We start from the raw sequence: 25,020 nt of genomic DNA, 5'->3' as shown, positions 1-25,020 counted from the left end.
CAGACACTGCTCAGCCTCTGACTCAGGTGGGGTGAGGAGTTTCCACAAAGGAGGAAGATGTGAAATATGGCTGGAGGCTGGCAGGATAGGGCCACTGGGTGCACATCCCTTCCCAACCAGAAGCACCTCCAGTACTTCAGGGGGAGGTCCTGAGGCCGAGAGGGGTGAGCGTCTCACCTGGGCCACCCAGCAGGGTCCAGGCCCCTTGACCAGATTCTGGGAGGCCAGCTGTGAGACCCCGCCTCTGAGAGCAGGTTATTAGAGCATGCTTTCAGGAAGGCAGGCCTGAGGACGGGGGGGACACTAGCCAGCCATGCAGTTGCATGGAAACCTCAGCCAATGCCAGGATGGCCCTTCAGAGTTGTGCCAAAGTGAGCCACGGAAGGCAGACCTTGGTGCCCTGACAAGGAGACACATCCTATCACTGTCCGCCCACTTGCTGGGGTGGGCTGCTGGTAATGGGGCATGTCCTTGGGCAAGGGCCTGGGCAGTTGGGGGAATGGGTGCCATGGTCCTGAAGGGGGATCTGGGCAACCCCTGTCAGAGCATCCACTACCGGCTTCAAGTTCGTGGGACGAGCATGCTGACCCCCTGACTTGCTTCCCTCTTCCCCTGGCTTCTCAGATCCCATCCTCTTGGAAGCAACCACAGCGGCTCTGGGCTCTGAGGGAAGAAGAAAATGGATAGACCGCTTGTGTTTAAGATGTTTCCTTCCTCATAGGCTTCCCCATAGCCTCCATTCCGGGCCCCAAGGGTTCCAGCAAAATCCCTCTGTTATGGAGCCGTGGAGTAGACAGTTCCGACAGCCTCGCCCAGCCCTGAGCACTGGCTGCAGGAGCTGAGGGGACAGAGGGCTGAGCTGGACTGCAGGAACCAGCCAGAGACGCACAGGGAAGGCCGCCTGAGTTCCTATAATAGCAGCAAACTCGAGCGCGCCTACGCCAGGCGCTTGCTAAAACTGGTTTACAAGCCTCGCCTCAGAATCCCCACAACCCTGAAAGACAGGTACTACCACGTCCGCCTTACAGAGGGGGACACTGACTGCCACAGAGTTGGTTATGCCAGATCCTGCACCCGCATGAGATTGTCCTAACCCCGGGCGGGGCTGGATTACCCAAGGGAGCAGCAAATCCGGGACCAGAAAGATGAGCAGAGACTGGCTTTGACACGCTTATCCAGAACCTGGCTAGAAGATAGCGGAAGATCCAGAAAGAAGCTATTTTAATTGTGTTGTCATTGGCTATGGGGAGGGGATGGGGCAGTGCCAGCTTGTCATCCACAGACCTCTAAAGGGCTCAGCTGGCTGTGCCCAAAGCCGCTGTCCTTAACTGCTCTGCTACCCCACGCCATTGTCACCTCTACTCTCTGTGTGGCCCAGCTGCTGCCAGGGCCAAGTTACTGTCAGCGCCTTCTAGGGCCCTCAGCAGGGGAACTGCCAGTCCCTCTGGGCAGCAAAGGGTCAGCAAGGCCAGAATCATATACGGGCGAAAGATCCATTTAAAGAGAAGGCCAACTGGTTTGCTTGCAACAAAGAGTCTGGAAAGGTTGTTGACAGGGTTTCAGATGCCACATTGTAACTAACCTTTGAGAAACTACCACTTTTTGTGTTTTGGTTTATGTCAAAGAATAATATCCATTATTATCCAAAAAGGCTATTACAATGCTCCCCTTTTTTCTACCTTCATATCTGTGTGAGGTGGAATTTTCTTCACACACTTCAACCAAAACAGCATATCACAACAGATAGAATGCAGGGGCAGCTATGCGAATCCAGCTGTCTTCTACGGAGCCAGATATGAAAAGATTTCGAAAATCTAAAAAAACAAACAAATAAAAATGCCACTTTCTTACTACCATTTTTTAAAATATAGTTATTTTAAATAAAAAATTTTATGCTGGGGCTGGCCAGTAGCGCGGCGGTTAAGTGTGCACATTCCGCTTCGGCGGCCCGGGGTTCCCCGGTTCGGATCCCGGGTGCCGACATGGCACCACTTGGCAAGCCATGCTGTAGTAGCCGTCCCACATGTAAAGTAGAGGAAGATGGGCATGGATGTTAGCTCAGGGCCAGTCTTCCTCAGTAAAAAAGGAGGAGGATTGGCAGCAGATGTTAGCTCAGGGATGTAATCTTCCTAAAAAAAAAAAACTTATGCTAACAAGAAATGCATTTATTGTTATTTTTAAACAAACTAATAGATTTTTTTAAGTTCTCAATTCACATTTGTAGCATGATGTATTAGTTTCCTGTGGCTGCTGTAACAAATTACTGCAAACTTAGGGCTTAAAACAACACAAATTATTCTCTTACCGTTCTGGGGGTCAGAAGTCTGAAATGGAGCTCATTGGGCCAAAACCAGGGTGTCAGCAGGGCTGTTTCCTTCTAGAGGCTCCAGAAGAGAATTCATTCCTTGTCTTTTTCAGCTTCCAGACGCTGCCCCATTTCTTAGCTCATGGTCCCCCACCGCATCACCTTTTCTCTTCCTGCTCCCATCATCACATCATCGTCTTCTGACTCTGACCCTCTCACATCCCTCTTATAAGGACTCTTGTGATGACACTGGAGTAATCCAGGATAATCTCCCCATCTCAAGATCCTTAAATTAATCACGCCTACAAGTCTTTGCTATACAGGAGTGCCCCTTATCTACAGTTTCACTTTCCACGGTTTCACTTGCCTGCGGTCAACTGTGGTCTGAAAATATTAAATGAAAAACTCCAGAAATAAGCAATTCATAAGCTTTAAATTTTGCCCTGTTCTGAGTGGTGTGTTGAAATCTCACATCTTCCCCCTCTGTCCTGCCTGGGACGTGAATCATGCATTTGTCCAGTGTATCCACGCCGTATATGCCATCCGCCCATTAGTTACTTAGTAGCCCTCTCAGTCAGCAGATCCACTGTCATGGTATCGGGTTCGGTACCATTCAAGGTTTCAGGCATCCACTGGGGGTCTTGGAATGTATCCCCCGCGGATAAGCAGGGACTTCTCTGCGAGGTAACACATTCACAGGGGTCAAGACCAAGGTGTCGGCAGAGCTTCGTTCCTTCTGGATTCTCCAGGGGAGGGTCTGTTCCTTGCCATTTCCAGCTCCACAGGCTTATGGCCGCAATGCTCTGACCTCAGCTTCTATTGTCACACCTCTCTCTGCTTCCATCATCGCATCACCTTCTCTCACTCTGACCCTTCTGCATTCCTCTTATAAGGACCCTTGTAAAGACATTGGACCCACACAATAATCCAGGAAAATCTCCCCATCCCAAACTTCTTAATTTAATCACACCTGCAAACCCCTTTGCCGTGTAAGGTGACCTATTCACAGGTTCCGAGGATGAGGATGTGGACGTCGTTCGAGGGGCATTTTTCAGCCTATTTCATCTGGTGAAACTCGATAGGTGTAACTCCACACTCATAAGCTCTTTGGGGTCTTCAGTAATTACAAGAGCATACGCTGTCCTGAGAATGGCTGCTCCGGGCTGTGGAAGCAAAGTGGGCCCGGAGAGCTTCCTCAGCAGTCTCCCCTGTTTGACGTCCGGGGAAGCCGGGTCAGGTCACAGCACGAGGGGAGTGCAGGGCGTGGTCCCACACCGAGTCAGTGCACCTACTGTCCCGTAGCAGCATGGACGGTGGCGGGAGGAGCCGGGCTCTGCAACAGACAGGTCTGAAGGCAAATGCAGCCTCAGCCTGTCTGTGTCACAGGCCCCACGACTCAAGATGTTCACCAACACACTTGTGGGCTTCAGCTACAAACCTGTGCCCCCACCGCGTCCTCCTCACCCCCCATTCAAGCCAGCCCCCACCCAGCGGCCCACGCACTTGTTCTCCTTTACACACCACCCGCCTCTCCAGCCAGTCCATCGCAAATCTCATCAACGTTCCTTCCAAAACGCCTCTCCAGCCGAGCCCTTCTCCAGCCAACTCCACCCGGGGCCAGGCCCCCATCACCTCCCGTCTCGATGGCTGAACAACTTCCTTCTTGGTACCCCCTCAGCCTTCAGCCTTGTCCCTCCCAATCCACCCCGACCACAGCCCCCTGAATGTAGGCAACGAAAATCTGACCACACCACCTGCCAGCCTAACCCTCATGGTCGCTCCCCTTTGCTCTTGGAGCAAATGTCCGGCTCGGCCTGGTGTTCCTGCCAGCCAGTGTGCCCTGCCCCTGCGGAGCTCTCCAGCCCCATCTCTCGCAGCCCAGGCTCCAAGTATGGCTCCTCAAACTTGTCTCCGTCTGTGGCCTGGGGACCTCGCACATTCTATCCACAGTTCCCCTTTCCCCTCCGCTGTCCCGGGATAATTTCTACACATCCTCAGACACCAGCTCCTTCAAGAAGCCTGCCCTGACTTTCTGGGCTGGGTTGGAGGCCTCCTCTCCGCCTTGAAGTCATGCCTCCTGGGCTCATCTCTGCAGGGACCTCAACCCCATCCCAGGCCTGGCCCAGAGGGGGGCTTTGGAAATGCATGTGAACAAGTGAATGAGAGCTCCAATGGATAAGGCTTGTCCATGGGGAGGTCCTCCCACTGCCAGTTGAGAAAGGACCCCAGCTGGTCCTTTTGGGAGGCAGTATTTGCACTTGACCACAAGCTGGGAGACCGTGGTAGTGTAGACAGCACACATGTTTATCAGTCATGGCCAGACTCTCAAAAGAGGTAACTGCACGGGATTTTATGCAGGGCTATTACTGAGGCATGACGGGGTGAGGCAGGGCGGTGTCACAGGCATGTGACCTGTACCGTCACACGGCCCTGTGCTCAGAAGGGCCCTGTGTTTAGTTTAATGCTCTGCTGTCGCTGTCTTGAAATCCTTTATAATTTTTTTATAAGGGGCTCCCCGATTTTTATTTCATTTTGGGCCCTGCAGATTGTGTAGCTGGTGCTGGGGTGCCAACAGAGATGGACAGGCGCCCAGGGACTCAGGGTCCTCAGGCCTGAGGGGGAGAGGCATCGCAGGATGCAAGGTAGAGTTGGAGCCATGGAGCAGGGGCTGCCCCACACGACCTGTCACCACCATGGCAGGCTCAGCCACTGCCCACATGGCCACCCCTCTCCTCCCACCTCTGATCACCCTCATCCAGCTTCCGGTTGGGTTCGGCTCCGTGTGTCACAGAGTGAAGCAGATATGCCTGGGAGCGAATGGAAAGGAGCTGGCACAGCATCTGCCTGAGACTTGGGGAGCTCCCCCAAAACTTCTCAGACGACAGGACATCCTTACTGAGGGAGGCATGGGCCTCAGGCTGGCAAAGAGGAGGTGGACACGTGTTCAGGGCTGAGGGAAGAGAGTGAGAGAGAGTGTGGGCTGTACAAGGACTGAAGCTGGGTGTAAGGTGGGGGGCTGGAGACCCCTGTCCTTGTAGCTGTTGAAATGAAGTAAATTAATGCCCTGGGGCATTTAAACAGCGCCCAGAGCTTGGTAGGTGCTATATAAGAGTTGGTAATCATCATCATTATCTTATTGTTATTATTATTATTAATAATAATGAGGTTGGGGAGGTCAGTTGAGGTCTGATCATGGGAAGCCCTGGAAGTCCTGTTATCCTGGGAGTGCTAGGGAGCCATGGAAGAGTTTAAGCAGGAAAGAGCTGGTCAGCCCTGGGTTCAGGAAGGGCCTGCCTATGGGAGGATGGAGAATGGATGGGAGGAAGAACGAGGGCAGGGAGACCATTGAAGACACTGTTGCTGTCACCCAGCGAGGGTTGGTTATGGCCTGACCTCAGGTGATGGCAGGAGGATAAAAGGCAGTGGATAGGACTGAGAGAGTGGTCAGGACAGGGCCCACATTTCTGGGATAACAGGAGTCCGAGGACTGGATAGGCGAGAGTCCCAGCAGTCGAGCGCAGGAGCAGCGGCCTTGCGAGGCATGAGCTTCCTGCTCCAGGAAGGCGCAGCAGAGGTAGAGGGCACCTGCCCGGGATGCCACAGGGGGTGGCTGCACCGGAGTGAAGGGCGACCTCCACTCTGAGTCTGTCTATGAGCAGACTTTCTGGATTGTGACTGTCAGTTACTTGGCCCTGGCATTTAGGAAGCATCTGTGGCCAGAGGGACCCTAGGTAGGCCTGAGGGGATGGCCAGCCTCCCTCAGAGTCTCAACGTGCTGTCTAAGGGTCCCAAGCTCTCTCACAGGCACGCATGGGCCCACCCACCAGGCGCACGCTCCACCTGGCATCCCCCACCATCCTTGTCTATTGCTGGGCGCCCGTGCCTGCCCACTGGTGCCAAAGCCCTGTGGTTGAAGTCATTGTGGGACTGTGGTTCTCAGGGCTGGTGTCCAGCTGGGAGCTCCAGGAATGCTCAAATCCTGCTTCCTGTGAGGTCCTCCAGTGAGATAAATGCACAAGGACATTGACAAACAGGAAGTCAATATGCAACTTGGTCTGGACACTCTCAGAAAAGCTCGCACTGGGCCCGGGCCCTTTGACATCACTGGATGACGAGTCCCCCTTTGGGATTAAATGACTGTGACCATTGATCCTGAGTAAGCCACACAAGGCTTTAAAATTGCCTTTCCAGATGATAAAACATATTGCAACCAGGGCTGAATAGATCCTACGGGAAGTCCCTCCTTCTGCTGTGGCGGCTGTGGCTTGCTGTGTGCAGTTTCCATGAGACAGCAAAGCAGGACTCACCTCTGGCGGTCCCAGATGAGGTAAGAGAGTTGTGACCTGCCTCAAGAGAGTCAGACAGTTGTGACTGGTTCTGCTGAGCCCACCATTTCTATCTGAGAAAGGGTAATGAAGATGTCTCCTCTGTCCTTTGAAGTCGCCACCAGTTGTGCCCACAGAACTCGGCCGTGGTAAGTTACGTCACTGCCGAGGCCTGCATTGCCTGGATAAAGAAATGCCACTGCCAGCAGAAGACAGGAAGCAGAACAAGTCATATCTGAAAGCTGCTTAGCACAGTCTTGGGCAGGGAAGGAAAGAACAGTAAAAACTTTGATCTTTGTCTCTTGATTTCTGGAAAGTTCTATCTCATTGTGACTCAAAGAGTCAAGAGAGGATGGGCATATATAACTTTGGCAGGTTCTAAAATACACTTTATCATTAACTAGGCTAATGATGGATTCCATACTGTGGACCTCTGGGAAACTGGGCCAGGGTCCAAGGCTCAGGCTCCATGACCAGGGGCCTCCCCAGTGCCTGCGCCAAATGCTGAATGTGGGGGTGAGCAAGCTGCAGCAGATGGGAGAGGAGAAGAAGGGACCCCCGGAAGCCCAACCCCACTCAGAGTGTGTGACCACAGGCTTCATAAGAGCAGAGACCATGTCTGGTTTCTTTCGAGAGCAGTTTTAGGTTTACAGCAAAATCGAATGGAAGGTACGGAGCTACCCCATGCACTCCCTGCACACATGCACGGCCTCATCAACGCCCCCACCTGGGGGAACATTTGTCAGAACTGATGACCTTACACAGACACATCACTATCACCCGAAGTCCGTAGTTTACATTAAGATTGCCTCTGGGTGTTGTACATTCTATGGGTTTGGGCAAATGTATAATGACATTTCTCCACCATCATAGTATCATACTGAATATTTTCACTATTCTAAAAAATCCTCTGTGCTCCCCATCTTCATCCCTTTCTCTCTCTCCCAGCTCCAGGCAACCAGTGATCTTTTTGCTCTCTCCATAGTTTTGCCTTTTCTAGAATATCATATAGTTGGAATCATACAGTATGTAGCCTTTTCAGAGTGGCTTCTTTCACTTAGTAATATGCATTTAAGGTTCCTCCACGTCTTTTCATGGGTTGATAGCTCATTTCTTTTCAATGCTGAATAATATTCCATTGTCTGGATGTGTCACGGTTTCTTTATCCATTCACCTACTGAAGGACACCTTCATTGCTTCCAAGTTATGGCGATTTTGAATAAAGCTGCTATAAACATCTGTGTGCAGGTTTTTGTATGGACATAAGTTGTCAGCTCCTTTGGGTAAATTCCAAGGAGCATAATTGCTGGATCATGTGATAAGAGTATGTTTAGTTTTGTAAGAAACCACCAAACTGTCTTCCAAAGTGGCTGTACCATTTTGCATTCTCACCAGCAGTGAATGAGAGTTGCGGTTGCTCCACATCCTCGCCAGCATTTGGTGTTGTCAGCGTTTCAGATTTTAGCCATTCCAATAGATGTGTAGAAGTATCTCTGTCTTTATGCGGATCTATTTCTGGGCTCTCTATTCTGTCTCATTGATCTATTTGTCTATTATTTTACCAATACCAGTACCACCCTGTCTTGATCACTGTAACTTTATGCTAAATAGTCTTGGAGTTGAGTAGTGTCAGTCCTCTGACTGTTCTCCTTCAGTACTGAGCTGGCTATCCTGGGTCTTTTGCCTCTCCATATAAACCTTAGAATTAGTTTGTCAATATCCACACAATAACTTGTGGGATTTTGATTAGGATTGCACTGAATCTATAGATCAAGTTGGGCAGAACTGACATCTTGACAATATTGTCTTCCTTTCCAGGAACATGGGATATCTCTCTGTTTATTTAGTTCTTTAATTTTGTCCATCACAATTTTGTAGTTTTCCTCAGGTAGATCTTTTACATATTTTATTAGATTTATAAGTAGCATTTCATTTTTTGGGTGTGAATGTAAATGGTATTGTGTTTTTAATTTCAAATTCCACTTGTTCGTTGCTAGTATACAAGAAAGTGATTGACTTTCGTATATTAACCTTGTATCCTGCAACCTTGCTATAATTGCTTACTAGTTCCAGGAGTTTTTTTTTTTTTGTCATTTCTTTAGGATTTTCTACATAGATAATCATGTTATCTGCAAATAAAGATAGTTTTATTTCTTCCTTCCCAGTCTATATACTTTTTATTTCCTTTTATTGTCTTATTGCATTAGCTAGGAGAGACCATGTCTATTTCTCATGCCACTGTATCTCTTGCACTGAGCACTATGCCAGGGATATGGCAGGTGCTCAATAAGTATTTGTGGGAAAGACAAGTCATCTGGTCACTCAGAGGCAGAAAGCCTAAGAGGAGAGTGTGTGGTGCGTGTGGGCGTGTGTGTGCATGTGTATATGGTACGTGTGTGTACATGTATTGAGGAATCTTTAACAGTGACTCTGACCACTAGTAAATTTGATTCAGTCCCTGTTCTAGAATCTCATTCTGAGTAGCAGCCCCTCCTCTTGGGCCAAAGAGGCAGTACGTTCTCTACCCTCTACTCACTGGTGCCCTCCTAGGCCCAAAGCTCCCCATGGCCTGTGGGACAGTTGGGAAGAAGATGCCTCTCCCCGTTGGGACTCCCCAAAAGAGAGAAACACAACATCTTGCTGCTTGGAGTCCGGTGTCTAACAGGGTCTTGTGAACATTTCTGTCAGTCCTTGCTTACATCATCCCTGTTCACCACAGAGCTCAGACATATCCAAGGGACGGCTGGGTTCAAATCCCAGCTACTTATTGTTGTTTGATATTGAGCAAAGTTTCCTCCTCTGAGTAGGGGAAAACACTATTACCAGCTCCATTGTGATGATTAAGTGAATGAATGCAAGTTAACACGCTGTGGTAGCCAGCCTCCGAGATGGCCACTATTGATTCCCACCTCCCGGTATCCACGCCCTTGTGTAGTTGCCTCCCACACGGAATTGGGCTGACGTCCATATCAATAGGATGTTGCAGAAATGGCAGAGTGTGATTTCTGAGGCTACGTCATAAAAGATATTGCAGCTTCCATCTTCCTCTCTCTTGCTTCACTTGCTCCAGGGGTAGCCAGCCACCAGGTCTTGAGGATGCTCAAGCAGCTCCATGGAGAGATTCAAGCAGCGAGCAGCTGAGGCCTCCTGCCAACAGCCAGCGCCCACTTGCAAGCTGCATGAGTGCACCGTCTTGAACGTGGATCCTCCAGCCCCGGTCAAGCCTTCAGATGTGTTCCTCCTTACCTGACATCTTGACTATCACTGTGGGGATGCCCTAAAACAAACTGCTCAGCTAAACTGCTCCCGAATCCTGACCCAGAGAAACTGTAGATGATATATGTTCCTTGTTTTGAGCTGCTAAATTGTGTGGTGGTTTGTTAGACAGCAGAGGATAACTAATATGTGTATGTAGCACAGTGCCTGGCATAGTATGTGCTCAACAAATGATAGCAAGGTGATATTATTAATCACTCTTCTTCTTGGGAACCATGCTTTGTATCTAGATTGAGCTCGTTGTACCAGCTTCCTTCTTTCCTCAGGCTGTGGCCTGTTCTAGCCAAGGCAACGGAGGGCTAGTCCCCTTAGTTTGCCAGCTGTGTCTGAATCCTTCTTTGACTTGAAGCGGGTCCTCCACACCACTGTCCACAGCCATTGCCATTTAGGACTAGCTAATCTATTTCCTGCTTTTGTAATGTCTTCAACATCAGGACTGTATTAAAAAAAAAAAATGAGTACAGGCCTCCTGGCCTGTCTATTTGTATATGAAAGTAAAGACTCCTAAGGTTAGGAGGAACCTCATTGTCTCCTCATCTAATCCCCCTCCCTCTCACGTTAATCGGATGCCCTCATTTTCCTATTTGGGCTCCTGGACTTCATCTACTCACCTGCCTTCCTCAACATCATCCCCTTTCAGAGCTCATCATTCTCTGCTTTTGAAAACTCTCTCACCAGTAAGCATCTGTTTCCTCCCAACCTTGCTCCCTGAGCAAGTGGAATCTGAAACCTGTCCCTCCTGGATGTTTCTATCTGAGAAGGAGCCAGTCACTCCTGAGCTGACCACCCGCATCCATCTTCCTCCATACCCATTTCCTGTTGCTTTGCTGTCCCATCAGGCTGGAAAGTAGCCACTGTCAGCTGCACTCTGGTGGCGGGGCCATCTGGAACAAATGCTGCTATCTCTAGACTCAGGGCTGGCTACATAATTTGTGGGGCCCTATGCAAAATGAAAATGTGGAACCCCTTCTTTGAAAATTAAGAATTTCAAGATGGTGACAGTAGAACCAGGCACAAGGCCCTTCTGAACACGGGACCTTGTGTGACTGCAGAGGTAGCACACCCAGGAAATGGGCAATGCTGGCATCAGAGGCCTTTCCAGCTGCTGGTCCCTATTGTCTTAGAACTCCCCAGTGCCCTGTGTTTGCTTCTCTCCTCTGCTCTTTTGTTTTCATTTCCCAGCTCCCTCTTGCATCCTCTTCTTTTCTGGAGGACTCCTGGCTGATGTGGCCTCCCCTTGACATCTCCTCTTGGGTTTCCCTTGATATTCCTTTGGAAGATTCTGCCTCCTGTTCTGGCACCATCTTGTCCCTCTCCTGCCATGGCTGGATTGATGTCATGGACTCAAACCACATGGGGCTTGACTGCAAATCAGCACCTCCCTCTTTTTACCTTTTTGCTGGTGTTTCTCACACTGGGACTGCCCACTTGTCACCCTCTTGCTGCTCCCACATGCACACTAGACTACCCTCCAACCTTGAGGTGTTTCAGGTCCTGACAGGACTACGACCTTTTGAACAATGTGACAGAGACAATGCCACGGATTCACCAATTCCATTTCCTACACCTCTTCGTCCACAAGAAGACTACATTTCCCAGAGGCCCTTGCATTCAGGTGAGCCCATGTGACCTGTTATGGCCAATGGAATGTGGGAGGAAGTGAAGTACATGCCTCCTAGGCCTCGCCTCTAACATCTCCTGGAGACCCTCTGCCCACACTCCATTCCCTCACCTGCCTGTTAGTGACACAAGGGTGCCTTGAAGCCACAAGATGGTGGAGCCTAAGATGGAAGCAGTCTGCAGCCAACTTTCCTCAGCAAGAAACACCCTTACAGACGGCATGATGCCCTCCTCCCAGACGGGGGCACAGGGAACGGCTCCAGGAGGATCAGCTTTCTGCCCATTTTCCCAGTCTGCTTCTTGCCACTGTCTTCATTTCTTTTAATAGGATGATCTATTCAGTCATGGAAAGGACACTGGCTGTGCAGGCAAAATCATGGTGGATGACTTCTGCCCTCTGGGACTCAGTTTCCCCATTGAAAAGATGGAGGAGGCTGATCCTTTCATGATGGGATTCTGGACCTGGGGGCAGCTCTCACTCCCTCTGGCTACACTCAAGGGGAGACATGACCATGATCTATCTATGCCGTGAGTTCTCACAGGTTAGCTCCTTTAAGCTTGGCATTGCTTCTGGAAGCCTGAAAGATGGCAGCCGTTATTTATGTTGGCAAAGACAAATGGACAGCGCCAGGCTGATGTGTCTTTAAAGTCATAAAGCCCTGGGTTTCAGTCCCAGCTTTGCCACCACTCGCCAGCTCGATGACCTCGGGCAAGGAACACATTCTGTATGAAGAAAAGAACCTACCCAGCCAAGATGAAATGATGTCAGCAGCAGACATTATCTCTCTGAGACGCCATTTCCTCATCTGTAAAACGTGACTGTAACCATACCCACCCCACAGGGTTGTTGGGAGGAGCAAATGAAATAACACGCAGTGTGTGGAGTTTAGTGGGGAGCTTGGTCCTTAGGCATTTAATAAATGTTCGCCATTGACATGACTAAGGACCTACTCTTCAGCAAATGTTAGCCGCGTGGTAGCCTTGCTTCTTGGCTCTGTGTGCACACCGGTCACCAAGCGTCTTGCCCCGAGTGGTTGGCACGCTGTGACTGCCTGCAACCCTTCACCTGGAGCGGACGCTCCAGTGTTGGGGAATTTCTTGGGGTCCCTCATGCCTAATGCAGAGTTTTAAAGATGTGGTTCTTTCCAGAGAGCATTGCAAGGCCCCAAAGGGCCCTCTAACACAAAGTTATAAGAGAAGCCCACATTAGCCACCCCCCAACCTGCTGCAGATTGGTTGGCAGAAGATGAGACACCCTGACTGCTGAGGGTTAATTAGTGACCTGGCGCCCATCTGCTTGGGGAGAACTTGCCAGTCTTTTTTCTCTTTCCAAAGGCATAAACATTTGTGCTGCAAGTCGCCCAGGGGGCCTGGCGATGTTTATTTTGTAGTTAACAAAGAGAAGGACCTTTTGGCTTGGGGGCTGAGTGTTCTGCTGGCCCCAGGGAGAAGCTCTTGGAGGCCCCCTGCACCAGCAGGTGTCTCTGGGGGTGATGCAGGGCGGGGTGGGGCAGCTTCACTCCCTGGTGATGGAGAGTTCCTTTTATAAGGAGAAAAAAAGGATGCTCTTAAATAAGGATCTGCCTGCTGTTGGGTCCCCAGGGTTCAAGGCCCAGAGGACTCGCCTTCTGGCAGACAGCAAATCACAGAGCTTCTAGGTGTCACAGGGAGAGTGAGAGTCCCGTTTTAAAAGACCAGGTTTAGGACCCGGACGGTTGCGAGGAGCCGGCGCGTCAGGGCTGCCCTTCTTCCTCAGCTCTCTGGTCTTACCACTGGGCGGCGCTGGTGAGCAAGGCTGCGCCGGGATGGCTCCTGCAGGGACAGCCGAGGCGCCGAGCCCGGGTCTGGGGGCTGCGCGGGGGGCGGTCCGGCTGGCGCAGCTCTTTGGCGCCTTCTGTCTGCGAGGAACTGGGCTTGGGGGGTTAGGCTGCCTGTTTGCCCATCTGGGACCAGAAGGGAAATATGAGGACGTTCAAATTCTGTATTTGTTCCTGACCCGAAGTAACGGATAAAGAAATCCATGGCAGGCAGCAAGCTAGCAGAGAAGGATGTTTTCACCCAATAGCTATGTCCTTGAGAAGGTGAAGGTGGGTAGATACTTTTATGAAATAGGGCCACATACTGAACGTATTGGGGGAAACTACTTAAAGGAACCGAGTCAGGAATTATTTACTAAGGAGAGAACTGTGTGCTTGGAGTTTGATAAATGGGGTTCTCAACCCCAAAGGCAGAGAGCACCTGAGGTCCCCGTGCTCTTGGTGGGCTCCTGAGGTCTGCTTTGAGAACCATGGGATTCAACTCCTATTTGCAGAGTCGGGACTCCAGCCAGGCCCTTGACAGCCTGACTCCTCTCCAGATCTTTGTAGTTAGAGGTATCACCACCCTTAGTTTACTGAGAAAACGCATTAAAATGCCGGCGGGGGGGCTAAACAATTTATCTTTATTATTTTATTTACTCTTCACCACAACCTTCTGAGAAACTAGTGTTATGCCTATTTTATAGATGAGTCAACAGGTTAGAAAGGTGACCTCTCTGCCTGAGATTGGGGAACTAGTGACGGCAGAGCCCAAATTGAACCCTGGTCCCCAGGAGTGCAGCACTCATGGTCTTAAAGCTCCTCTGATGCCGAATCAAGCCTTCCAAAGCGAAGCCAGGTTGCTCGGCAAAGGTTCCCTACACAGGATGTGACATCAAGCCCGTGTCCTCCTCCCGCCCCTCGTGCTGTCACCCTCCCCGGGCCCAGATTCCAGTCTCCGTTACCCCAAATAATACACAGCCATGGTCTGGAGTGTGTTTCTGGAGTAGAGAGTTCCAAAGCCTTGGGCCCAAGTCGCAAATAACTACGGTGGGAACGGACACATGGTGAAGACATCGACGAAGAAAGGCTGCCCTTTGCCGTCAGTCTCCTTGAGCCTGACGGTCAGCCGGGAAGGCGAGGAGTCGGAGAAAGTTAAGCAGATTCCATCTGCCCCTTTGCTAAGAGATTCGATTGGCAGATCCCAGCCAAGCAAGGCAGCGTGCAAAAGGACCGGCCTCGCCCGCCTCTCAGGACTAAGAAAGGCAAGTTTCTAGGAGACTGGGGCTCCCTACGTGGGAAAGGGAAGTGATTTTAGCTGAGCGTTTGGCTGGGAGTCCAGCTGATGGTTCCAACTCATGGCTATTAGCAAAGGAGAACAAGGAATTGCTGAGGGTGGCAAATTGGTTATGATTAAGAGAACCTGGGAGACACAAAAACAATGTGAAGGCCACCAGCTGTCCCGGCTCTGTGGCCTCCATCCCTGCAGGAACAGCTCAGGAAACCAGCCGCCCTGCCCTGCCGTGCTCACCATTCAAGCAAAGACGGGGCGGAAGGAGCCTCTCCGGGCCCTCCCTTCTACTCCCAGGCCCAGGGCTGCCACGCATTAGGGGCCCCCTTTCCACTCCACCAGCACCTTCTCCTTCCCTTTCTCCACAATTTAAACTCACCCACCTTGTCTCTCAGGAAAGCAAACAGGGTTGGGAGTGGGTTCAGATCCTCACTCCTGTGCTTCTTAAATGAGTTATTTAACCTCTCTGAGCCTCGGTGTCCTCATCTGACAGATGCGGATAATAACAATGCCTAATCCATACAGTTGTGAGTGTTAAATAAGATGTGTCAGAGTGGTCGGCATGGTGCACGGGGTGGCAAACGACAGCCTGTGGGCTTGCCACCTGTTTTTGTATGGCCCAAGAGCTAAGAATGGTTTTTAGATTTTTTAATTGTTGGGGAGAAAATTAAGAGAAGAATATTTGGTGATATGTGAAAGTTATATAAAATTCAAGTTTCAGTGTCCCTAAGTTAAGTTTTATTGGAACACAACCTGCCATTTGTTTATATCGCCTGTGGTTGCTTGCATGTGGGCCTCGTGCCTCCCCACCCCCGCAACCCCCCACCCCTCCTAGGGTTGCTGGACGGCTCCAAGACGTGCAGTGATGGGGTCCTTGAGGGTCTCGGTGGATGGGCTGTGTTTCTAGCAAGCGGAGCTTCCTCCAACCAGTGTGGGCAGAGTCGAGTAGTTGTGACAGAGACCAGACACCGCATGGGCTGAAAACCCTAAAATAGTTACTATTTAGCCCTTTTCAGAAAAAGTATTTGACAGGTAAAAAGTCATCAGTAAAGTGTATCCATGGTTACTCTCATTATCACTCTCGTTGCTGTTCTCTTTCGGCCTAATTTTAACTTTCAGGTAAAATCGCTTATGACTTAATGGAGAGATTCTAAGCATGAGGTCCACGGAAGGGTTTCAGGGGATCTCTGAATCCCTGGAATTTCTATGCAGATTTTCGAAGGGGGGATCTTTTCGGGGGAGGGACTTGATAACATTCATCCGATTCTCGCAGGGGGCCGTGTCTTCAAAGAGGTCAAGAAGTATAGGTCTGAGCCTTCCTCGCCCGAGGCAAATTGAACTGTACTTTCTCTGGGCTGTCTGGAGACATCACCTGTGATGGAGATTTGGGGGTCGGGGGCCTCCCTCAGAGCCCGTCCCTGCCCGGGTGGGAGAGGCCTGCAGTGCAACAGGAGTAAGGGGCCCTGGCTTTGGAGGCAGCAGACATTGGGCTGAATCCCGGCCCTGCCCTCCGCTGGCGGGGCCCCTTCGCTGAGCCTTGGGTCCCACGCCGGGTTGCTGCAGGATGAATTCAGTAATGTCTGTCGAGTGCTTGGCACAGTCTGGCACACATAGGTACTGCAGAAATGCTAGCTGTTTTCTTATTATTATTATCCTTGCACATTCAGAAGCTTTCCTCAGCTCACCACAGATCCATTAAGAAGCTGCTCGAGGGCCGGCCCAGTGGAGAAGTGGTGAAGTGCGCATGTTCCGCTTCTCAGCGGCCGGGGGTTCACCAGTTCGGATCCCGGGTGTGAACATGGCACGGCTTGGTACGCCATGCTGGGGTAGGCGTCCCACATATAAAGTAGAGGAAGATGGGCACGGATGTTAGCTCAGGGCCAGTCTTCCTCAACAAAAAGAGGAGGATTGGCAGTAGTTAGCTCAGGACTAATCTTTCTCAAAAAAAAAAAAAGAAGCTGCTCGATATCTGACTAAATGTGAGGTTTGAATACCCATTGAATGCTCTGGATTTGATTTCATCTTGGTACTAGCAACGAAGGCAAGTTCATTAAACATATTCATATGATCAGTGTGCAAAATAGCAGGCCCCTAATTAAGTTTTTAAAAGCGCAGTGGCCTTATTTGAGCAGGGACAATGGTAAACGTTCCTAAGAGTGAAATAAGTGAAATCTGAGACTTCCCTGTTGCAAAAGCCTTGGCTCTTTCAGGCCTTTCTGTTTTCTCCCCTGAGGAGTTACTCTGGACCTCAAGTTTCGATCAACTTTCCCCCTAAAATGCTGCTCTGTGGAGCCCGCTTCCCCAGCCTGGTCATCCACAGCCAGCAGGTTCATCCCAGAGTCCAGTGACCACTGCCAGCAGGGCCGAGGGGGTTGCTGCCGCTGGCTGTCCTGGAGATGGGCCCCCTGGACACAGGCTGGTCCACAGCCAGCCCAGCCTGGTGCTGCCCGCCCACGGTTGCTGGGTGTAGTCCATTCAGCAGGGGCCTGATGGTTCCAGACAACAGCTGGAGACCAGAAATGAAGACTTCCAGCTACAAGCAAATGTTGCTGCTTCTTGAGGTTGAAATATTCTATCCCCAAAGCGTCCCTTTCAGCCAAGCGAAAACAATCCCCCGTGGGGACCCGACCCGCCACAGAGGAACAAAAGCTTCCCAGTTCTCGGAGCCCCAGAGACTGCAGCTTCGGGCACACACAGCCCAGGGGGGAGAGGAGATGATCATGTGACTTCCGAGCTTGGAGACGAGGTCACTCTTGTCCAGCCCTTTTCGTCTCCACAGGAAGAAGGGCCTTTGATTGCCTGACAAAGGATGAGGCTGATGCTGCCCTGGTGCTGGCTCCCATGTGGCCGGGTTGTACAATGTCCGCGTCTCTCAGGTTTGGGAGAGCAAGGAGGTGAGGTCGAAGTCAGTGGTCCCCAAAGTCCACTCAGATAGGTTTGGGGAGCTCTTCCTGGTCCTGCTTTAGGCAAGACAGTTGCACATTCTGGTTGCATTTTTTTTTCTCTTGCAGGCTAATCTGTCTCAAAGAAATTCACCAGCAAGCCCATCTCATTTGTTTGCCACCAGCCATTAAAAATATTTTCCTTCAGAGAAGGAAAGAGATTCTGGGAAAGAGAAGGAATGCTCGGAGAAGATAAACACTCACGTGAAGCTCGCCTTTAAGGTGTCATCACATTGCAACATCCACAGCAGTGTGAGGGCTGGCCGCTGTGGGTGCAAGCCGAAGTTAGCAAGGGGGAGGACGGTGGGAAAGAGAGGGGCTCTGGGGAAGTCTCTGGAATAACTTCTGTGCGGCACGCCTTTCTCCCCCACCTCTCTGTCCTGCACTGAGTCTCTGGAGTGCCGCAGCCTTTGCAGTCGAGTAACAAACACACTGCTGATGGTGAGGGTAGCGGCCTCCGGAACTTACACAACTGTCTAAGTGTGGACGATCTGTTCCAGAAGAGAGGTGACTACCAAGCAAACTTCTCAAACAAGTTAAAATCATTGTCAGACTGCAGTGAGCATCAGCACCATTCAGGAAGCTTCCCTGGGATTCTGACTTGGCGGGTCTGGGGCGGGGCCCAGGAAGCTGCATTCTGGACAAGCACATCAGGAACTCCGAGGCAAGCGATCCAGGCACCCCTCTGAGGAGCACGGCTGTGGTGGTGTTCTTTTCTTGGGCTGGTCTGTGCTCCCTTTTCTTCCAGCCATAACCGGCTGGGGCAGAGAGACCTCACCTGGCAAAGCATCTCCTGAGAATTCGGAACTGGGGCTCACAGAACCAGCAGTGTGCGTGCCAGAACCAGCCAGGTCATAAGCTTGGCTCATAGATTCTTTGGCTTCTGAAGCTGCCCCCTCTCCTGGCTCTCCCAGCCCCGACTCTGGTCCTGCCCAGGCTCCTCCTAATCCACCTGTGTCCTGAGACACTGTCCTTAGCAGCCTTCTGGGGTGGCCCCAGACACATCCTGGGATGTCATCCATGCCCACATGTCCAAGGACTGTGCTCCCCAGGCCTGAGCCTCTGCAGGTCTCAGGCTGCCTGCCCAATGCCTACTGGACAGCTCTGCCTTGATGTCCCACAGGGAACTCACTTAACTTAGCTCAAATGGAACCCAGCATTTTTCCTCTCAGACATGGCACCATTTATGTTTTGTTTGTTTGTTTTTGGTGAGGAAGATTGGCCCTAACATGTTAGATGAGCTAACATCTGTGCCAATCTTCCTCTATGTTCTATGTGGGATGCCGCCACAGCATGGTTTGATGAGCAGTGTGTAGGTCTGCGCCCGGGATCCAAACCCATGAACCTGGGCCGCCGAAGCAGAGCACGTGAACTTAACCACTATGCCACAGGGCCAGCCCACCATTTATGTTCTTTATCTCAAAGAATGGCCCCACTCTCCCCTCCCAACACCCAAGTCAAGATACGTGGCCATTATCCTAGACACTTCCTTGTTCTTAACCCCCTACCACTTAACCTCTGCAAAGAACAGCTACCATTTATTGAAAACACACCACTGGTAATATTCCATCACAACTCTATGAGGCAGGGACTGTAAGTGCCCCATCTGACAGAGAGAAAGTAGCACACAGGGCTGGGGCACTCTCCCAAGGGCATGTGGTACATGGTGGGGTTGCAGTGTGAGCCCAGGCCTACGGGTCCTGCTCTTACTAAGCACCCCTCTCCGTCCTAGGTCCTCCTGAGCACAGAGCCCTGTGCTCTTCACCATGATGCACCCCCGTCTCTCCCTTGTGGTGTGTTGATTTGGAATTCCAATTCTTTCAGATCTTACCAGCTGAAGATCAACTGTGGGTCAAAGCCATGATGAGATCTGAGAAAATCTGGAGACATGAACAGAAAAATCTGAGCAAACGGTGAGGCCTGGCATTTGCACAGAATTAAGAGCACACAGTCTCCCAGCATGTGACACCTTCCTCGTCCTGGGGCGCTGGGAGCACTCCCATAAAAACGACAAGCTAGGACCCATCACTGTTTCTACAACAATGAGAATATTTATTTTCTTCAGACAGTAAAAATAACATTTTTCTCTCTTTTGTAAAAGTTAAGTACCATTACATTCCATTTTCTTAAATAACAAAATCCTAAAAATATATATTAAATTGTATACAGTGTGTCACACTTCATCTTATACTTTAAAATACATGATGTTTCTATTTTATTCTCAAAGTTGCATATTAAGAGCATATTTACAAATAAAGCCTTGTCATCCAAAGTCAAGATCCCCAGGGGAAGGTGAGTCTGGATGTGGGCAGGTCTTGACGCTGCGTGAACCCCACGACGGCAGCCCCCCACCACGTGCTCCTGAAGACACATCCTTTCTGAAGCAGATTTACCTTGGCCTTTCCTCCACACTCCACTTCTGCCTTGTTGAGTATGTTCTACTCGGCAAGACAGAAGCCTGTGAGATGGGCCCCCCTGGGGTCTGTAGGCAGAGGGTGAGTCCCTGTCACCCCTGAGCCAGCCAGCCTGAGGGGAGGCAGCTGTGGTGGAAGGTTTGCAGAACACCCCATGCCAGGGCAGCTTAGCTGAGAGACCTGGCCAGGAGGTAGAGGAGTGAGGAAAGTAAACAAAGACACCAGAGGAAACAATCGAAAGGTTAAAAATTCCCAAGGTAGTAACAAAAGCAGACATCAAACACCAAGCAGGGGATTCGAAACCCAAGAGGTGCCAGCTGACTGGGCTGTGGAGGGGGGTGCTGGCCCGCCTGGGTGGGAGACCTGGGGCGGCCTCAGGAGGCAAGGAGACAGGATCTCCGAGGCCGTCCACTTATAAGTGCTCGTGAAGATTAAGTGCCCAGGACACACGGGGGCTTGGTAATGGCCTGCATACCCCGTTGCTATCAGGATGGCCTGGCGGGATCCTGAGCTGGGTCAGACTGCTGCCTTGGGCTGACAATGGAGTGTGTGGGTGGGGCCGTGCCCAGACACACCTCAGGAGTTTGGCCTAAGGGCCAGGACAGCTGTACTTGCTAGTGCTTTGATCTCTGTGGGTTTCTGGCCAGTTGGAGTCTTGAGTCAGAGCCCATACTTCAGAAGTTACAGCAACCACGTTACCTTGCTGACACCAAGAGGGAGGCCTCAACCCTGTTCCGGCATGGGGGATGGGGGGGAAGGCACCCCGGGGCTCATCCCTCCTCTTTCTCTGCTCTGCAAGCAACTGGACACTTGAGGAAGAACACAGGGCACTGAGTGCCTTCTAGAGGGGACAAGCACACTGTGAAACACGGCTAAGAGACCAGGTTCACAGCTGGCCAAAGCACATTCACCACGGGAGGCAAGAAGATCAGCTGCCCACTGGGACACACGCTGAGAAGGCAGGGCCTGGGAACCTGCAGTGAGGGGATGAGGAGGACACACAGGCCTCGAGGGGTCTGCCTGCAGCCTCCTCCCCTCTGTCACCTCGGGGCAGAGGCCTTGGGCAGAATGCTTTCAGAACCAACATCCAACGTGGTCCCCAAAGCCCTTCCCCTTCCTGGTTCATAATCTTCTGCTATGTGATCTGTAATGTTCTTTTCTCAGGATCACCCTTTCCAGTAACTTCCAACCCCCACTTTCTCTCTTCTAAAGCAGTTTGTTAAAAGATCAAGTGCTTCCTCTTTCAGTGCTCTTAGAAACACGCCTCATCTCTTCTGGGACAATTTATTTCTCAGGAGTTTACTTAGCCACCAGGGACCCTGTGTGGGGTGTTGGTGACAGGTTCCAACCAAGGCCATGGCCAGAATGCGGCCCAGGCGTTTATGGAGGCTCAGCCTAGGACAATTTATGGCCATCTCCTCCCATACTGTCCTGAGCCAGGTTTGGGTTTCCCATGGCCACTCCCTGGACAGTAAGCTGATCCTGGCGGCAAAGGGCTGTGCCAGGGCCGGCCGGAAGGAGAGCACCGGGGCATCACCAGCACTTCTGGGACCGCTGAGAAAGGGCTGCAGGCCCAGACAACACACCGTGACCCGAGGTGTGCGGTGGGCAGGATGGGCGGGTGGGCCCACGGGCTGCCCTGAAAGCCAGCGATCAGAGTAAGCCCTGGGCAGCTGAACAACTGCCCCTCGGCTGGGTGAACTCTTTGCCAAATTCCACATTCCCTTTGTGCTGCGAAAGGATCTATTCACAGCACAGGGCCCTTTGTGACTGCACACACCTGACACTTGTGTTTGTGAGGAGATTCCACCAAAGCCAGGAATAGCTGGGAGGGGAGACTGCACATGTCAGTGGTCTTTGTACGGGACAGGCTTGTCTCCAGCCCCAGGGGCCTGCGGACAGCTGCTCCAGGGTAATCACCCTTTCCAGATCAAAGCATGGAGATAGCACCAAGCAGTTCCATGCCTGCTGCAGGCCTTGTACAGTGCCTGGGGGAGTACCCCTGCCCCATTTCCCTCCCCTGAATGCCCCTGCCTTCCAGCTCCTAGCATCTCTCCTGGTTGCTGAGTGTCACCTCTCCCTGCAGACACCTCCCAGCTGGCCCCACACGGCAGTCCATCTTTCTGGGAGTGGCCAGGCACAGACAGGTTGCCGGTGCACAAGAGCAGCAGCAGGCAGTGGCTTAGGGACCGGGGGAGGTAGGCAAAGTGCTCTAAGAGGAAACCTGTTAGGCCAGAGGCACAGCAAGGCCCAGGGCCCGAGGCCTTTCGGAGAGCCATTTTCTGACACAGGCTCAGGCCCGGCCGTCAGAGGCACTCGCTGCTTTCTCAGCTGCTGTGGACAAAGCCTGCATTCGGGCGGTGGGGACTTCTGCAGTGGAGACGGCACTGACTCACAACCGGGGGCCACTGCGGCCGCAGCTCTCAGTCTTAGGAGGCCCATCCGCGAGGGTCTCCAGTTCCCAAACCACCCCCTTCGCCTCACGCCACCTCTGTGATTCGCCTGCCTGTCTGAGGGGCAGGGTGGTGTGGGCCCACGGACAGGAGCCCTCTCCTTCCCCACAGGCCATTCTAGACCCCACGCTGTCCCCACAAGAAGCGCAGAGAAGGCTGCAGAGAACACAGGCCGTGGGGCACTTTTCATCTTCTTCTAAAAGGAGGGACACCCAAGGAGGGACTGCTGGCACCCTGTCTCACACAATGCTGCCTAAATGCTACATAAACCATGATATTTATACTCCCCGTTCTGAACTGAGAGTCAATTTAGAGAATCAGGGAGAGACAGGGGCCTGGCTCAGCTTCCACAGGACCACGAGCTGCTCGGGTCCAAGGCCAGACACATCCAATCCAACGAGGAGCTGCTGAGCACCTAGAAGAGTTTACAGTGAAGTCTGCTGCGTGAATAAATGAATGGATGCTTTATACGACCGCTCTTCAAGCTTGCTCTGCTCGTCAGTGCGCTATGGAAAGAAGCTCCAGAAAGAAGCCCGAATGTGGAAGGTGTCACGTGTGACATGAATGGGGGTCACCAGGCCCAATTCTCAGGCCCTCCCAGGGTGGAGGAGGCCCATCCTCATCTAGCCCCCAGAGAGCAAAGCCTCTGAGTCAGCACAGAGCGTGGGCCCCCTTTAGGGCTTTGGGGGTGCTAATGCCCAGGAGTAGAGAACCAGGCCAACCCTCGAGAGAACCTCAGAATTCTCCCTGTCTGGCCCTGTTCCAAACCATAAAGACCAGGAGAAAGTGATCTGTGTGTGGACAAAGCAGAGAAGCAAGCAAGCCTCAACATACACTACTCCTACCCACCACCTGACGTTGTCTAGAATGTACCCGAACCCAGTGCCGCACACAACCATCGCTGTCATCTCAGCCCCACCATCCTGACACCCCCATTCCTAGACAAGAGAGAGAGGCGCAGGAGGGCCTGGACCCGGGACCTTGAGTCTCTCTCCTAAGAGCAGCTGATGAGGGAAGACGAATCCAGGCCGCGCCTGTCCCTGCAGCAGAGCACCCCTTCCCCGTCTGCAGGAGCGCACCCCCGAAGAGGCCGAGAGAGAGGCAGGGAAGAGCTGGCCAGAGGCAACCACAGGAGAGGTGGTCCCCAGGGGCCTTGAGCTCTGAGGGACCCTGTGTCCTGGGCCCGGGGCAGCTTTAGTCACTCACAAGAGGATTACGGTCATCTTGTTGACTCGGACCCTTGAGCTTCTTCTTAAAGATGGAAATTGAAGTAGCAGGCTGATAAAAAATGCTCCAGATTTCCCCCGACGTCCCTGGCTGACGACAATCCCTAAGGTCCCCTGAAGCAGGAACGCGATGGGATCTGCCAAACGAAAATAACTTAATTTTTCAAGTAAAGTGAACAAAGCATCCAAAACAACCCGCCATCTCATAAGACCCTCTATCTATGAAACGGGACACTCTGCGAGGCCTTGGGAAAGACTAACAGGGGCCCTTACAGACCCGAAGGACTGTTGTGTGGATGAAGTGTGCCCTATGGGACGGGAGAGCGGCGGGGAAAAGGGCAGCTCAGCGTACCAAAAAACTTTGTAATGGGCAGAATTATTCAAATCTGGAAAGGGCTAGCCTGAGAGATTAGGTTTTCAAATTCTTTTTTTTCTTTTTAAATAGAAGAACTTTCTTCAAATGTCATTTATCTGGAAGCCCACCCAGCTGAAACAGGCTCAAGGCAAATCCGCTCTGCTTGCAATGGGTCCTGCGTGACTGCCAGTGCCTGCCTGGCCCGTGTCAGCCCCGGGGCTGCCTGGCAGGGGAGCTGCAGAGACACTCTCGTGTCAGATGCGAGTCAGACACGCACTTTAGGGCCTCAGTGTGCTGGGAGGCGCTGGGCCCTAGAGAAAGCCTCCTGTTCTCCCGCTGCTGTGGGGACACACAGACAGAACTGTGCCTCACGGCCTTCCCCAGAAACACGTGAATTGTGACTTAAAAAAATATACATACATATATATACATATATATATTTATATTTATAGAAGGCATGTGAGTCGGCTCAGTGAACAGTATCAAGGACATTGTTTCCACTGAAAAATGTAAAGTGCAGGGTGGAGAGGCCTATGGTTGGGCCCCACATGGCCAAGGGAAGCCTTCACAGGGCAAAGGAGGAGTCGGCATTTAATGCATAAAAAAGTCTGTGTCAGGGGCTGGCCCGGTGGCGCAGCGGTCAAGTTCGCACGTTCCGCTTCGGTGGCCCGGGGTTCACTGGTTTGGATCCCAGGTGCGGACATGGCACTGCTAGGCAAGCCACACTGTGGCAGGCGTCCCACATATAAAGTAGAGGAAGATGGGCATGGATGTTAGCTCAGGGCCAGTCTTCCTCAGCAAAAAGAGGAGCATTGGCAGCAGTTAGCTCAGGGCTAATCTTCCTCAAAAAAAAAAAGTCTGTGGCAGATGGCAAGTGAGAAGATCAGGAAAAAGGTGGCTATCCCTGGACACCAATGTTCAGGAAGGCCTTGAAATGGAGAAAGGCTGTGGGTCAATTATATCTCAATAAAACTGGGGGTGGGGGGGTGAGAAATGGAGAGAGCCTGGACTGGAAAC

The 25,020-nt window shown here is 51.7% G+C and overlaps 1 protein-coding gene and 1 long non-coding RNA gene across 4 annotated transcripts in view; one reads left to right on the top strand and one right to left on the bottom strand.

Annotated features, from left to right (window-relative positions):
* Positions 1–10,430, top strand: part of LOC106827553 (uncharacterized) — a 35,659-nt gene extending 25,229 nt beyond the window's left edge. Inside the window, exon 3 of the long non-coding RNA XR_001397169.3 lies at positions 9,701–10,430. This is a non-coding gene — a long non-coding RNA (uncharacterized lncRNA). The remainder of the gene's footprint in view (positions 1–9,700) is intronic.
* The window catches only part of KREMEN1 (kringle containing transmembrane protein 1), a 96,019-nt gene that overhangs the window by 10,320 nt on the left and 60,679 nt on the right, over positions 1–25,020 (bottom strand). For 2 of the 3 annotated variants that reach the window (XM_044775631.2, XM_044775633.2), the window contains exon 9: positions 23,629–23,785. In XM_044775631.2, the coding sequence (XP_044631566.1) occupies positions 23,629–23,785 (157 nt within the window). Of the gene's footprint in view, positions 1–19,584; positions 23,786–25,020 lie in introns of those variants that run through there. The other variant, XM_070516320.1, reaches the window with a different exon arrangement.

This window comes from Equus asinus, chromosome 8, assembly GCF_041296235.1.
Source record: "Equus asinus isolate D_3611 breed Donkey chromosome 8, EquAss-T2T_v2, whole genome shotgun sequence".
In the NCBI taxonomy this organism is placed as follows: Eukaryota; Metazoa; Chordata; class Mammalia; order Perissodactyla; family Equidae; genus Equus; species Equus asinus.
Note: the sequence above shows the minus strand (reverse complement) of the source record. Positions and strands in the feature narration are given on the sequence as shown.